We start from the raw sequence: 14,636 nt of genomic DNA on the forward strand, positions 1-14,636 counted from the left end.
AAATTACAATATGAGTTTCTATTGTTTTTTGAAATAAATACAACCACTACAGTTATTGTGCAGCACAAAAAAAGAATTGTAATCTAAAATCAGCTTCTTCAAAACACAGACATTAAAAAACACATAATAATGAATATAAAGTGAATTTGTTTATATATAATAACCGAACAAGACAACATGGCTTCTTTAAAAAAGGTCGAAATATTTAGCGAAAACATTTTTATCACTCGGCGAGAGATACTCTACCGGGCCTCTCCCAGAATGCATCACTCACAACGGGAAAGGGATGGGGTTGTAGCTGTTGCCGGGCAGGAAAGTGGCGAGGATGGCTTTCATGGTGGATTTCTCTCTCACCTGGCTGTCAGTGGAGCCCAGCAAGTGTCCGTCAAACACGTCTGACAACAAGCGCACAATGTACACATGAGAGACGGCGAGGGATGTGTGTGTGTGTGTGTGTGTGTGTGTGTGTGTGTGTGAGATCGCACATACCTTCTGGGAGGCTGACCGAGTCCTGCTCGGTGAAGGAGGGCACCGGGGTGAAAGGCTCGGCTCCCGGTTCTCCCGGTGACGGCAGCATGGAGGAGGAGGTGGAGGTCAGGATGCAGAGGTGGCGGTCCTCTGTCGGGGGGGAGGAGCGCGTTTAAACTCTGCACCTCAGAGACGATCAGGTGGGTTCAGGTGTGAGGCGGAGGAACACTCACCTTTGTCCCCGTTCTGCACCACGGGGGAGGGGTTGCGGGGCGAGGAGTCCACAGTACTCTGTTGATTAAATACACAAATAATACACAAATAAAATGGCGGCTCAGAAAATCCTCTGTGTTCACGTCAACTCCAGTAACTTGTTGTTTGGGACTGAAACTTACAATTATGAACAAATTGTTTATAAAACATTTTAAAACATTTTACAGCCCAGAGTGACTTCATGAAAAGTCTCCAACAGTCAAAACCCCCAAATTCACTTTACTATGAAGAGAAGATTTGGGGAAACTGGAAGAAACATCTAAATTCTAAAATCCAAAAAAACAACTTAAATGCAGCGTATTTTAAATATATCGGAGCCGTATTTTGGGATCACAGACGTCACATTGAAATGTTTTTGTTTAAAGGTAAATGTATGACATCGCCTGCAGCTTTAACATTCACATTTTAGAATTTTAGAAATATTTTCAATTTAAAAATTGAAAATTACAATTTTAGAAATTAAAAATTTTGAAATATATATTTTTTTAATTTTTATTTTTTTAATTAAAAATGTGAAAATTAAAAATTTCAATTTTAGAAACAAAAATTGGAGAAATTAAAAATGTAGAATTTTTTTTTTTTTAAAAATCAGAAATTATTTTCTTTTGTAATTCAAATTTTAGAAATTATTTTTTGGAAATTGAAAAAAGCTGACCAGTTGAAAGAAACGTGTTAAGACGTATAAAATCTATTTAATCTTACTGACAGTACGAGATGTTAAAAAACCCGGTTGCTCGAGTGCGCGTGACCGTGAGGACGTTACCGACCTTGCTGTCGTCGGCCGCGGGGGTCTGCCGGTGCCTCCCCGGGCTCGGAGGGACGGACAGACGCTTCCTGCCTTTCTCCTGCTGGAACAAGTCCTGCAGCCTGGGAGGGAAAGAGGAGGAAGACAACTTTGACAGTGCAACAAGATGCAGAACAATTACCCTCACGGACTCACCACCCGCCACCATCGAGAAGTCCATTTGCACATTTTAGAGATCTCTTTCATGCCCCTGCACATCCGTGCTGCCCGTACAAAACATGGCGGCTCTGACCTGCCGTTCCAGGACTGCAGCATCTCACACAGACTCTGCTTCTTCATCACCAGCGACTCCAGAACCGCCTGCACCTGCTGCGGAGAATCCAGAGCGCAGGCCTGAAGGCGCACCTGCAGCTTCTCGATCCAGCTCCGCAGCTCCGCCTCTTCCATCTACACACACACACACACACACACACACACACACACACACACACACACACACACACACACACACACACACACACACACACACACACACACACACACACACACACACACACACACACACACACAGAGGCCACGTTACTAACCACTGAAGCCAGAGAAGAGCCGACGCGCAGGGAGGAAACCTACGTCTTTCTGAGCGAAGAGGTCCTCCATCTTCTCCTCTCGCGTCTTACTGAAGGTGTCGGTCTTGAGGGAGGTGAGGCGGTCGTCTATGGCGAGGTACACCTGGGTCACTCTGAGGAGAGAGAGTGTGTGTGTGTGTGTGGTCAGGTGACATGCAAATAAACTAAACCCACTGTAGGAAGCTGCTGTAATCACCTCCAGTTTAGACGTTTAGCCTCGAGGCATGAGAGGAAAAGAAAATGTGTTTTTGGATCGAAAAGCGTTTCAATTTCTTTTTTAGAAAAAAGCACATTTACTTGTTTCTATTCTAGTTTTTTCTCATTTTGTTTAATTGCTGTATTTCTTTATTTCTTCTGTTAGTTCGTGGCCTGTAAATATTATTTATATCGGCCAAAATTGCAAATTTAAAATTGCAAAAGTTATTTTTAAGCAAAAAAACTGTTTTCTCTGTTGTCAGTTTCTCCAATGTTACAATTTCCTTCAGTTTGGGACTGTTGGACGAACACAGGACGTCCGATGACGTGCATTGGACCCTTTTCTCTGTTTTTTGGGTTGTTTAATAAACAAACAGTCTTGAGAAAATAACCATCAGATTATAATAAAATCAATAATAGTTGCAGCCCTACCCTCAATATCAATTATAAGCCAAAAAATAAAACTCAAGATGAAACGTATTTCCATGAAATTAAGGGCTTAAACCGATTAGATGTTCATGTCTATGTGATCGTTCTCCTCGTATCTTTTCTTTTTAACAGCACAGTTTTCTCTGGCGTCTTTCTGCGTGTTTTGTCGCGTCGTAAATGAATTCACAGCCGAGCTCTGTGATTTACTTTTGGGAGAAGTCCTTCAGGTCCTGCTGCAGGTTGCTTTTAGACGGCCCCAGGTTCCTGATGAAGATCTTGGGACGAGGAAGACAAATCTCCAACAGCCGCACAGAAGTGTAGCTGAGGGGGAGCGAGACGGGACACAACTTGAGTATCACCAGTGGACGAAGGGGAATGATGAAGTGAAAATAGCAATACCACAGCGTACAATAAAGTACTCTGTTACAAGTATCCTGGATTCAAAGTATAAAACACGTAAAAGTACTCATGGTGCGGAATAATAGAATAATTTCTTCAATCTTTGGAGTGAACTGATTCAATGCAACATAATTATTAGCTCGCTAGCTAGCTATCATGCTAACGCTAGCTAGTAAAATACGCTTCGGGCAGCTTGCGAGTGACGCTTTGATCTAGACCCTCTCGCTTCTGCAAAGCAGCGTGGGAGGTCACTACACACACCAACACAAGAGGACTAATACTTCTACAAAGGGAAGAACTCACATGCACCAACATGCTACCACCACAAGAAAGACTTTCCCTTTCCCCTCCATCACTCCACTGTGTCTTTACATAGCAAAAGGTTGTTTGCTGCTACATTAATACTAAAAAAACCTCCTATCTGGAACCTCTATCGTGTCTTTATCCAGCGGTGGGTGAATGAAGGATAGAGGACATCCGCTGACCTGAAGGACGCCACCATCTGGTTGTAGGAGAAGTACTGGTGGTAGTCTTTGTGGATGGAGTGTCCGCAGGGCTCCGCGTTCGCCCTCCTGGTGTACTGGTGGCCGTAGAAGCGAAGCTCCAGGTATTTGGCGAAAGACATGGACCACGAGTCGTTGGACAGCGGCACCACCGGTGTCACCTTGGAATAGAAGATCAGACGTCAAGATATCGGATGAAAAAAAAACACTTTTGCTTTTGGTGCTGAAGCCAAAACATCCATTTTAATTTAATGGATGTTTTCTTTGTCGTCACCGACCTGTTTGCAGAGGCGGCACCAGGAGTAGTTGAGGATGGTGTGCTGGTACCCGGGCACGGGGGAGTCCAGCTCCTTCAGCACAATCTGCACACAGCCACTGCCGTGCACAAAGCGCCGGATGTGGTGCACCATGGGAGTCTCACAGAACATGCTGGGGCAATGGTACGACGGCCTGGAGGAAACACACACACATACACAACTTTATAAAGCAAACTGGGAGGCTTAACACGCTGCTAAACAGTTACATATTCACGAATAACATCTCTCCACTTCCCCATGCACGTTTACAAATGATTTAGCTACAATTTATTAACAACTTTCTCAATGAAATTTCATAAAAATGCGTTAAATTCACTGTTTCATCTTACCGGAAACAGTATCGCTCCAAGAACACGCCGAGGGAGAGGTCGTTCTTGCCGTAGAAGTCCATAGTGACGATCCTGCTGACGACAAACAAAATGGCTACAGATTCATCCCAAAGAAGGAAACGAGACGTCGATTCCTCTCCACGTGAACGGGTTTTACCAGGGGCTGACGCAGGGGTTGGGCGCGTTGCTGGACTGAGCCGACGAGCTGCTGAAGAGCACGCACAGTCTCTGGTGGTTGACGGGGTTCAGGCAGTCCAGCTGAGGACAACAACAACAACGACAACAGCAACAACAAACACAAGTCAGATGAAAGCAGAGCGAATGAATGAACACACCGTACTCGTAGTTTCTCGTATAAGTGAGTAAACGGGGCTAAGAGGAGGTACCGGGGGGCCGGATTGGCCGGTCAGTGGGAACGCTGGGAGGATTCCAGTGTTAAAAAATGCAAAATTAAAGTTTTTTAAAGCGCAAAAACTATAAACAGAACTGTCGTCCGCCAGCTTCAACCGGACGGTACGATCCCTGCATGACATCACACGTCATGCACATGCGCATCTACGTCTACGTCCTTGTTTCTAGTGTTTGGAGAGAGCGCTAGACAGCGTGCTCAAAAAGGAAGAAGAAGAAAAACAGAAGAAGAAAAAAAAGCTGTAGCCGAGAGGGAGGAGCACTTTAAAAACAAAAAGAGGAGAAAAGCCCTGCAGGAAAATTACAGATAAGTTCAGAAAACAAGACACGTGGTTAGCAGAAACTAACTCTGTGAGTTAATTCTACGTGTTAAAGTCAAATAAAACACACGCATGCTCTGTAGGAAAGCAGGAGATGCATTCGCAGGGAGATAACATTGAAAATAAAGACCTGTACACTCTTTTCTCTCAGGTGGAAGTAGCTCCAGTTACTCAGAGCAACCAGAGCTTCGTGATGATCAACACAAGTCCAGTCAGAGCTCTGAGGAAATGACAGGTGCAAAACAGACACTCCAAAATTATATATATATATGTATGAATAACTATTCCTAAAGCTTTAATTACGTAAGAGCAACTCTGGAAGCTGAAGACGCTGTTTTTAATTATTTTTAGTGATCGTAGATATATTTGGCGTGATTGTGGAGATCGAGCAGGAATTAGTTTCCCAGTCTGAATGTTTTTTTTTTCCCAGTCTGGTCTGAGGAGAAGTCTGAAACCAGTGCTGGTTAGAAGAAAAAAATGTAAGGAACCTAAAGGAGAAACACTTCGACTACTTTTACCCTCCGGAAATATTGAGTAGGAGGAGCGGAGATACACAAAAAATGGAAGTGCAGATGCTCAAAATGCTGAAAATATGTTCAAAGACAGACTAAGACATCACGATCCGTCAGTAGTTTCACCTTAAAAAGCTTAAAGTTTTGACTCTGGTGAACACAACACAGTCACACGGCTCAGGGACAACAACACTGTGTCTTTAAATAATATTTAACACACAATTTAAACCTATTGACATCATGCATATAAACATGAATTATATTATTATGAATCACAGCACTGGTGTACTTTTATCTCACTGCATGAATATAAAAGTTACCTTTCAAGGTGACATCTTCAATAGTATAGTGTTCAGTCTGACAATGATATTTAAATCAAAATAACTCTTGCTAGATAAATGACTCATTTATTCTGTTGCGATGGATTTGTTTATGTTTTCTTTGCAGGTGGAGCGACACACATTCCTGTTTCTGGCTTCTTGTTCTTCTAGCTGCTCTGCAGGTAAAACACGACAAAGACGGCGATGGACGCAGACAATGCAGGGTTTCGAAATGCCCCGAAATAAAATGAATAAACACAAACTAAAACAAAAGTTCCAGGATGAAGGGATGCTGGTTTCGGGTGAGCTCCTCTGATCGTAGTTGCGTGTAAAGAAGTTGATGATCTCTCACCTTGGGGGCCCAGCTCATGTCGGTCAGCTTGCTCGGCTTCTCCTCTTCGCTGTCGGCCCTCGACGGCGGCTTCACCGGAGCGTCCGCCGCTCTGCCGCTCGGAGCGGCGCCGCCGAAGGGGTCGGCGGCAACGGCGGTGGGGGCGGCGGCGGGCTCCCTCTGTCGGATGCGACCTCCCTTCGCCCTGTAGTCCGCCACCATCCTGGCCAGGTCGCGGCAGCCGCTCAGCTGCTCCACGATGCGCGTGCTGGTGAGGCCGTGGGAGGGCAGGACGTGGACGGGCTTCGGCTGGGCGGCGCCGTTGTTCTGGCCGCCGCCGGCCAGAGCGGAGGGGGTGGAGTCTTTGAGGAGCTGCCGCTTTCGCCGTCCGTCCAGTTCCTTGTAGTCCTTGTTGAGGAGGGGAGACAGGTAGATCTAGACGACAGGAGGAGGAAGCAACAGGTGAGCAGGGCTGAAGGAGGAAGGAGTGAAGGACCGGGGGGTCGTCTTCCTGTCTGAACGGACGCTTCATGTGTTCACATAAAACAAATAATGAACTGAAGGCTCAGGTAGAAAATCCACGGCCCGCCACTGATGACACAACATCAGCTTTTAGATGAAAAAGATTAAAAAAGCCCCAAAGATTGCCGTCGTCCGCCTCTCAAATATCAAGATGAGATACTTTTCTTCTTTATATCAGCTTGGACTTGCAGGAATTGGGATTTTCTCACATTTTATAGACTAAACAATTAATTGATAAACCTTTGAAAACGGTGAGCGAAAATTGTCCCGCTCTAATTTTAAGTCCCAGCATGCCCCATTCAGACAATCTTATGGCATAAAATACGTCATTTTTTTAACCAGCTAACACAGTTTTTTGACTGAAACTCCTTCCTAACAGACCAAGTTTTTGTCTTATTGTGATTTTTGTTGTAGATTCTGATTCTTTAGGTCCTAATCTTTCCAAAAAGGTGTCTTACTGACGCTCCAGGAGGCATTTTTGGGGAATCTGGCTCATATCACGCTGGATGTTCATAGCTACTATCAAAATATCTTTTTAAAAGTGTTTTTTTTTTTGTTGCAGATATACATTTTTTTCCCAAGACTTTCCTAAACAAATACATACAATAAACACAAATATCGTAATTATTTTGGGGTTTCCTACTGGTTCCACAGTTTTCAACGGGTTAATCAAGAAAATCCTCTTTAGTTGCTATTCAGTAAGCGTGAAACTGAAGGAGGAAGAAAAGTGGGCACCTGCTCGGGGAAGTAGTCCCTGCTGGGACAGTGCATGCCGGCGGGCGTGAGGAGAAACGCCTCTTTGAAGGTGATGAAGGGGGAAATGCACAGGATGATGTCCTTGAGCTCCTGCTTGAAGACGGCGGAGATGGACTTCAGACGGTCGTCGGATGAATCCACCTGCTCGGCCACGAACATCCCCGTGTCGTCCTGCAGGGGGTCTCGGAACAACCGGGTCGTGGCGCCGCCGCTGCAGCCGCCGCCGCCATCCCCGTCGTCCGCGTGGTGCGACTGTCTCTTCGCGGGGCTTCCCTCCTTCCCCGTCTCTCCCCCGGACGCCGCCAGGACGCCGGGATCCGCGTCCGCCGCCGCCAGGTCTTCCTCCATGAGGAACGGCGGCGGGAGGCACAGAGGCGGCGCGACGGGGCTGGAGAACGGCGTGGAGGTCTTCGTCTCTTTGTCGGCGGCCTCCTGCTCCTGGGACGGGGGGGTCGAGTCGGGATGCCGTTTGCCTTGGAGAGCGTCCGTGTCGGCATTTTTGTGCGAAGTCTCGGCAGCGGGAAGCGGTGAAGAGTCTTCTGCCACGACAGTTTTCTCCAGACTCCCTCCTATTGTCTCTCCACTCGCCGCCCCTTCCTCTTCCTCCTCCTCCTCTGCACACGTGCCCTCCAGCAGGCAGGGGAAGGAGGTGCTCTGGGCCAAACTGGGCGGCATGGCAAACTCGTCCATGAGGAACGAGATCTCCAGCTGCGAGTGGTACGCCACGCACACCATCAGCATGATGATCTCCTTCACCCGGGCCAGCTCGTACTCAGAGGCGCCTCGCAGCTTGATGGAGCATCCGAGGTGAAGAGGGCAGCCCTCAAAGAACATCAGAGTCTTCACTTCGTCTGAAAGGGGGCGGAAACAAAAAGCAGCATTTTATTTTTTGCTCAACAGGGCGGGTTTCTTTGCTTCATGGTGTGAGTGGAGGTTTTGTTTTCTCACCGTTGGCCAGAGTGAAGGACTGCATGTAGAACTTGAGGCAGGTCCCCAGACGAGGTTTGGTGAGGAGCTGGTCCATGGACATCACCAGGTCTCCCTGGGTCATACGACTCACCCTGTCCAGGACTTGCTAGAAGGAGAAAGGAGGAACAGGTTCATACACATTTTGACCAATGGATTTCCATGACGTTACAGCAAATTTTCATGACTTTTGATAAATTTTCCATAAATTTATACCAAATTTTATGACTTAAAACCAAATTTCCATAACTTTAAACCAGATTTCTATAATTTTTAACAAAATGTCCATGACTTTAAACCAAATATCCAGGACTTTTAACCATTTTTTAATGACTTTAAACAAATTTTCCATGACAAACATTGTGTGAAATGTGTGTGTAAAGAGCAAAAAGTGATAAAATGTAGTATTTAAACTAACAATGAGGATTCAAAGCGTACAGCAAATATAAATGACTCAAATGAATGAGAGACAATAGTTTGATTAAAAGAATAAACATTTATATAGATGCCTGTAAGTATGCTGCTGATATTTTGAGCCTCTTTCTTTTAAAAGCATATTAATTATTTAAACTCAGCGTCAATGAGCGTCATGAACACCGTGAGAACCCCGGAGAAAACTGATCCAGGACCACTGCGTACTGAAGTTATTTGTTTTATATTGAGTTTCTCTTTCCTAAAGTCCCACTAAAACCAATCCAGGACGAGGTCGTGATGCCAGAAGGAGGATTCGAGGACAATCTGAACGTTAACGCCGGCTAAAAGCCTTCGTAGTGCGGCGCCATTACGTTACTGACCGCCTTGACGTTGATGACCAGCGTGATGCCGTGCTCCAGCAGCATGTCCTGAGCGATGCGAGACACGGTCCGCTCCACCAACACCAGGGTTGGACGGACGTCCACTATCCGCTGGACGTAGTTCTTCAAGAACTCTCGCTCCTGAGGGAGAGACAAAGATCAAATCGGGGAAAATGCGACCTGCGAACCGGGCCGGAGACTGTAGTGAACTCACTGACCTGCAGCACGATGGGGTCGATGCAGGAGAACTTGGACTCCTCCCTGTACAGGTACTCTATGGAGCACTTCAGCAGCAGGATTTTGGGGTTCTTGATGTAGGCGTTCATCTGATTACAGGTCAGAGAAGTGTTTATTCAGTGAGCGATTCAGGATGACAACGTGTTCGATTGAACAACTCAGAAGGTCTTTCGTCTCGGCAGCAGTTAGATTTTTTTAATGAACACCTTTTAGTTGTGTTTTTAGATTTAAATTTAGCATCTTTCTACGTTGGTTATGTGTTTTTTTTGTCTGTTGTTGTCTATGGTAACAAATGAGTTTCCCCACTTGGGATTAATACAGTTTGGCATCCATCCACCCTCCCATCAATCCATTCATCCATGCATCCATGCATCTATGCATCCATCCATCCATCAAACCTTCTTGTGGGCGATATTCTTGGTGCACACGAAGCCGTTCACCACCGTCGAGTCGAACTTCCTGCCTCCGGAGATCTGAAACACAAACGTTGAAGCAGACGGTGTCATTGGACGCGTGACTCCGGTCGGACCGATTCCACCAGAAGATGGAGGCGTGGTTAAGGCGGTGGTCTGACCTTCTTGATGTGGACCAGCTGGCGGATGTCCATGTCGTCGTCGCAGTTGCGGACGTCGGGCCGCACCGTCTGCACCACCTGCCGCACCACGGGGACGATGATGTCGCGCCAGGACAGAGACAGAGACTCGCTGTAGAGCAGCTGCTGCAGCAGCGCCATCATGTGGCTGTGGTTGGCAGAGCTGAACACAAAGAGGAGGGCGGCCGGTCAAAGACGAGGGGAGCCATCTTTGTTATGATGAACAAAAGACCATCATGTTCAAGATATGCCTCCTGAAACATTCACCGTTCAGGAGTTGGTTGTTTTTTTAATTCAATTTTTTTTTTTTTGTGGCGGAAATGGGCTTCAATAACTTCTCATCTTTCACGTGGAATGAAACAGGAAAGGTTTTTTTTTTTTTTACGTTGCCGTTTTTCAAGTCAAGGAAAGGAAGAAATAGAAAGACAACGGAAAAAAGCCGATTATTTATTTATTTATTTTTTTGTCCTAATTTTTTTGGGGGGGTCCTAATTGTTTTTTTGGCATAATTTTTATAATTATTTTTGTCCTATTTTTTTTTTGTTCTTCTTTTTGGTTCTATCTTTTTTTATAACGGAAATGGGCTTCCATAGTTTTGTGTTTTTTTTTAAATAAAAGAAATATTTACGAAGACCCTGAGTTATTTTCCCTGTATTTTTTAGCTGTAATACTCTTACTCGTCAGAAGAGGCTGAAGTACGCCACAAACCTTAAATGTTCAAAATACGACAAAAAGTTATAATTTAAATAGCTCGCTAACACACAATATATGTCCGTTATGTTAGAGCGCATTGAAGTCAAATTGAATAATACAACAAATACAAAATGACATTCAAAAACCTAAAAAAACAGTGGGAAAAACAGGCGTAAAAACAATTTAGATTACCAGAAAAAAACTTCCTATTCTATTTTTATATAAGAATCTAGATATATTTACCTATATCTAGATACCTATTCATGTATATATCTATATATCTGATCATTACTTGGACTTCTACCATCACGCTGGACACAAACAGAGGCGTCATCTCCACTCACAGCAGCCTCTCCATGGCCTTCTTCTCTCCGTTCTCCTCTCGGAGTTGATCCAGAGAGCTGTGGTGCCAACCCAGCGGCGTGAACAGCATCTCTTTCGCCTTCTCCTCCACGCGCCGGTTGAACAGAGACTCTGCGGGGACATCGAGTCAGGACGAAGGGATTTTGCTCCATAAGTATTTAAATAATGTCGTGTGATTAAGTCAGTTAAGGAAGTGTGCAGAGTTCCTACCCATGATGAAGGCATCGCTTATGACTATATTCTGTCCTCCATCCTCAGACAGAAGGTATTCAGCTGGAAGAGGGAGAAAGAGGAAATGAGCAGGAGAGAGAACAGAAACCACAAGAATTTCTTAACCAAACAACTGCATGAAAAGAATGTGACACATTCCTATTGAATATTGTGTTTTCAGTAATACCTTTCTGGTCAGCTGCAGAGGGCACATTCGGGTACTTGGCCTGTTTCTTGATGTGGAAGTTGACATTGTTCTGCTCCATGTTGAGGTTGATGGAGGCGGCGGAGTCGCTGTCCACCACCGACTGGAAACTGCTGACGGAGGTTCTCTTGCTGGGGCTGGAGGAGCCTGGACAGACGGACACGAGCGGGGTTACTTTCTCTGTTAATCGACGGCGTGGTTGGTTTGTAAATATACTAGAAAGTTGTGTGAGTATATAATTACTGTACTTCCTCCATCACTGTACTGTACAGGAGTACAGTACTTATCTACTGTACTTCTGCCCAGTAGATAAGTGCTGTACAGTTCTGAAAATAAAAATAAAAAAGGGTTTCATTGAAGCGCCAGACGTGCGATACGTACTCGGCGTGGCGTACTCGGTCTCATCGGCGAGCTGCTCCGTGTCGCTGTCGTCGAACTTGATGTCCTTGAACCAGGACGGCTCTGAATGTCCCTCCACGGAGTTCACGCTGTCGCTGTCTGGAGACGGCGTCTCTGAGAACTCTGTGCTCTGGAGGCCAGACGGGAGAGACGCCGTCAGCAAGTGATACGTCCTCTGGCGTTATCAGAAGACCCCGTTTGAATGAATCAATCTCACACAAGATCCGTTTGAAATCAGAGCGCTGGACCGCGGGCCGTTACCTGCAGGGGGCGGTAGAGAGCGTACTCGTCCCTGAACAGCTGGTCGTGGTGCGTGACGCAGTCCAGCCAGCGGCCGTCCACCAGCGCCTGCCCGATGGCGATGGCCTGGGCTCTGCGATACAGAAACACCGCGAGTTTAGACCCGAACAGTGAGACACGAGATCAGGAGCAGCTGAGATGAGACAGGAAGTGCGAGGAACGAGTCGTCTTCACATTGATTCAAAGTGATATCAATCTTCTCATCTGACTCTCGGGAAATCTCCACACAAATGTCAAACTATTTCTTCCGAGCATGTTCGTCCAGAGGGATGCCGCTACCTGGTGGAGATGGTGCCGTTCCTCAGCAGCCAGTTGACGAGCTCTTTTCCCACAATGCAGTTGGGGTAGGTCCTCAGCCAATACCTGTGGTCCTGGAACTCCATGCCTGTGCTGTTGTGGCAGATCTTCTTCCACAAGTCCTTCAGCTGGGAGGAGTCCTGCGGGACGGGAGGAGGCATGTCAGCCAGTAACAAGGAGGAATGTTTCATAATGGCGACCGTTTGAGTTTGTTCCTCTTTTTAAGATTCGATGAAAGAGGAAATAAAACTTGTCGCAGGTGACGGGATTTCCTCCGTGGTGTTTTTAGGCCGACTCAGCAGCTCGATGCGTTTAATTCGAGCCTCTGTTTTTTGGCAAAATACTTAAGTTCTGCTGCTTTACATCTATCTATCTACCTACCTATCCATCCATCCACCCATCTGTCTATATATACATCTATCCATCTATTTATCTTTCTATCTATGCATCTATCTATCTATCTATCTATCTATCTATCTATCTATCTATTCAACTATCTTTATATCCATCCATCTATTTATCTTTACATCTATCCATCTTTGCATCTATCTTTACATCTATCTGTCTATATACATCTATCTATCCATCCATCCATCCATCTATATATCTATCTATCTATGCATCTATCTTTATATCCTTCCATCCATCCATCTATCTTTACATCTATCTATCTTTGCATCTATTCATCCGTCCACTCATCCATCAAGCAGATGGAAATCATTGAAAATGGAGAAGATTAAACCGTCCAACCAGCAGGATCTTCCTCTCCTCCTCGCTGTGGTCCAGCTTGGTGCCGCTCTTGGCGCCCGTCGGGGCCCGGCTGGTCGGCGGGCTGACGGAGCTGTCGTAGGAGGGAACCATGGAGGCCCCGGGGCGGTCCAGCGACAGGTTGGTCACGCTGGCCGATCTGCGTGGAAGGAGGGACGCGCGCACACACACACACACACACACACGGAGAGACCGGGGGTTCACGCCGCCTGACAGAGCCGGAGAAGGCATTGTGTAAAAATAAAAAAGGAAATCACCTCTTCCTCGCCGGCGATTTGCCGGCGTCTTCTTGGAGCGCCGTCAGTCTGGAAGTGAGGCCGCTGTTCTGCGGCTCCTGGTGAATCATACTGATGAACACACACACACACACACACACACACACACACACTTTGATTTACGATCGCTGAGTGTGTCTTTCACACTTGTTATTTGTTAGACGGTCCAATTTACGATCAGTGAATTTGGGCATGCATGCGACTAGCTCGTTACAGAGCGAGGAAGCTAACAGGCGGCTAAAGCTCAGACAGATGTGGAAAAAAATGCATGAAACAAACTAGACTCACTTCTTTCCCATCCCAATAGGAGTTTTTCTATGCCAGGAGAAAGAGAGAGAGAGAGAGAGAGAGAGAGAGAGAGAGAGAGAGAGAGAGAGAGAGAGAGAGAGAGAGAGAGAGAGAGAGAGAGAGAGAGAGAAACCAGACAGATGTTGTTTGAGACAGGTTGGTAGAGGGGGAAAAAAAGCAGGAAGCACACTGATTACAAAGCAGCAGCAGCAGAACTTGGAGATCACACTGAGAAAAAAAAAGGTGATTTCTGTTCATTTTGAATTGTTACATTTTTTTCCAAAAAGTTGCTGGGAAAGGTATTTGTTCGTCTAATCGTTGAGGATTGGCTTATGACCATTGACCAGGGAACGCAATCCAGCAGGAGTCCTGCACCGTTACCAGATCCAGACACATCGTGAGTAATCGTTTCAGTTGCACGCTGTGTGTGAAGCGGTTCATCGTCACCTTCCTCTTAGAGGAAACAGTTGGGTGGATCACGTGGAAATACCAAGTAAAAGGTTTTTTGTAACCTCCGTCATTGTCTCTATGAATTGTAATCGAAAGCAAACTGAGAGGGAAACCTCAGGGTTCTGAAACGGGCCCTCCTTGAGTCCTCACACTGCGGCGTCAGGAGTCGGCCGAGCCCGTTACGTAATAATGAATAACCGTTAAGTAAGTTTATATTTACGTGTTTTGCGACATTAAGCTTTTGCAAACGTTAGTAAAGCGATGTTTAAGTCAAGCCCGATGCTCCCAGTCACTCCACACTGGTTATTCATCACACACACTGGTATTGAAGAGTCCAGAGATCGCT

General features: G+C 45.9%; 1 protein-coding gene across 7 annotated transcripts in view; it reads right to left on the reverse strand.

The window, feature by feature from the left end:
- Positions 1-14,636, reverse strand: part of pikfyve (phosphoinositide kinase, FYVE finger containing) — a 28,092-nt gene that overhangs the window by 6,634 nt on the left and 6,822 nt on the right. For 2 of the 7 annotated variants that reach the window (XM_068572265.1, XM_068572266.1), the window contains exons 7-34: positions 13,841-13,867; positions 13,535-13,624; positions 13,260-13,416; positions 12,492-12,649; positions 12,174-12,285; positions 11,895-12,042; positions 11,496-11,660; positions 11,309-11,371; positions 11,080-11,209; positions 10,025-10,205; positions 9,849-9,923; positions 9,432-9,539; positions 9,214-9,354; positions 8,402-8,528; positions 7,433-8,304; positions 6,197-6,610; positions 5,143-5,232; positions 4,442-4,542; positions 4,285-4,359; positions 3,917-4,088; positions 3,621-3,799; positions 2,944-3,057; positions 2,117-2,225; positions 1,779-1,933; positions 1,509-1,608; positions 702-759; positions 490-618; positions 275-395 (exon numbers count right to left, since the gene is read on the reverse strand). In XM_068572265.1, coding sequence (XP_068428366.1) covers positions 275-395; positions 490-618; positions 702-759; positions 1,509-1,608; positions 1,779-1,933; positions 2,117-2,225; positions 2,944-3,057; positions 3,621-3,799; positions 3,917-4,088; positions 4,285-4,359; positions 4,442-4,542; positions 5,143-5,232; positions 6,197-6,610; positions 7,433-8,304; positions 8,402-8,528; positions 9,214-9,354; positions 9,432-9,539; positions 9,849-9,923; positions 10,025-10,205; positions 11,080-11,209; positions 11,309-11,371; positions 11,496-11,660; positions 11,895-12,042; positions 12,174-12,285; positions 12,492-12,649; positions 13,260-13,416; positions 13,535-13,624; positions 13,841-13,867 — 4,371 coding nt within the window. The remainder of the gene's footprint in view (positions 1-274; positions 396-489; positions 619-701; positions 760-1,508; positions 1,609-1,778; positions 1,934-2,116; positions 2,226-2,943; positions 3,058-3,620; positions 3,800-3,916; positions 4,089-4,284; positions 4,360-4,441; positions 4,543-5,142; positions 5,233-6,196; positions 6,611-7,432; positions 8,305-8,401; positions 8,529-9,213; positions 9,355-9,431; positions 9,540-9,848; positions 9,924-10,024; positions 10,206-11,079; positions 11,210-11,308; positions 11,372-11,495; positions 11,661-11,894; positions 12,043-12,173; positions 12,286-12,491; positions 12,650-13,259; positions 13,417-13,534; positions 13,625-13,840; positions 13,868-14,636) is intronic. The other 5 variants (XM_068572267.1, XM_068572268.1, XM_068572270.1 and 2 more) reach the window with 5 other exon arrangements.

This window comes from Clinocottus analis, unplaced genomic scaffold, assembly GCF_023055335.1.
Source record: "Clinocottus analis isolate CAN_PGR_092001 unplaced genomic scaffold, fCliAna1.0.p SCAF_12, whole genome shotgun sequence".
NCBI lineage: Eukaryota > Metazoa > Chordata > Actinopteri > Perciformes > Cottidae > Clinocottus > Clinocottus analis.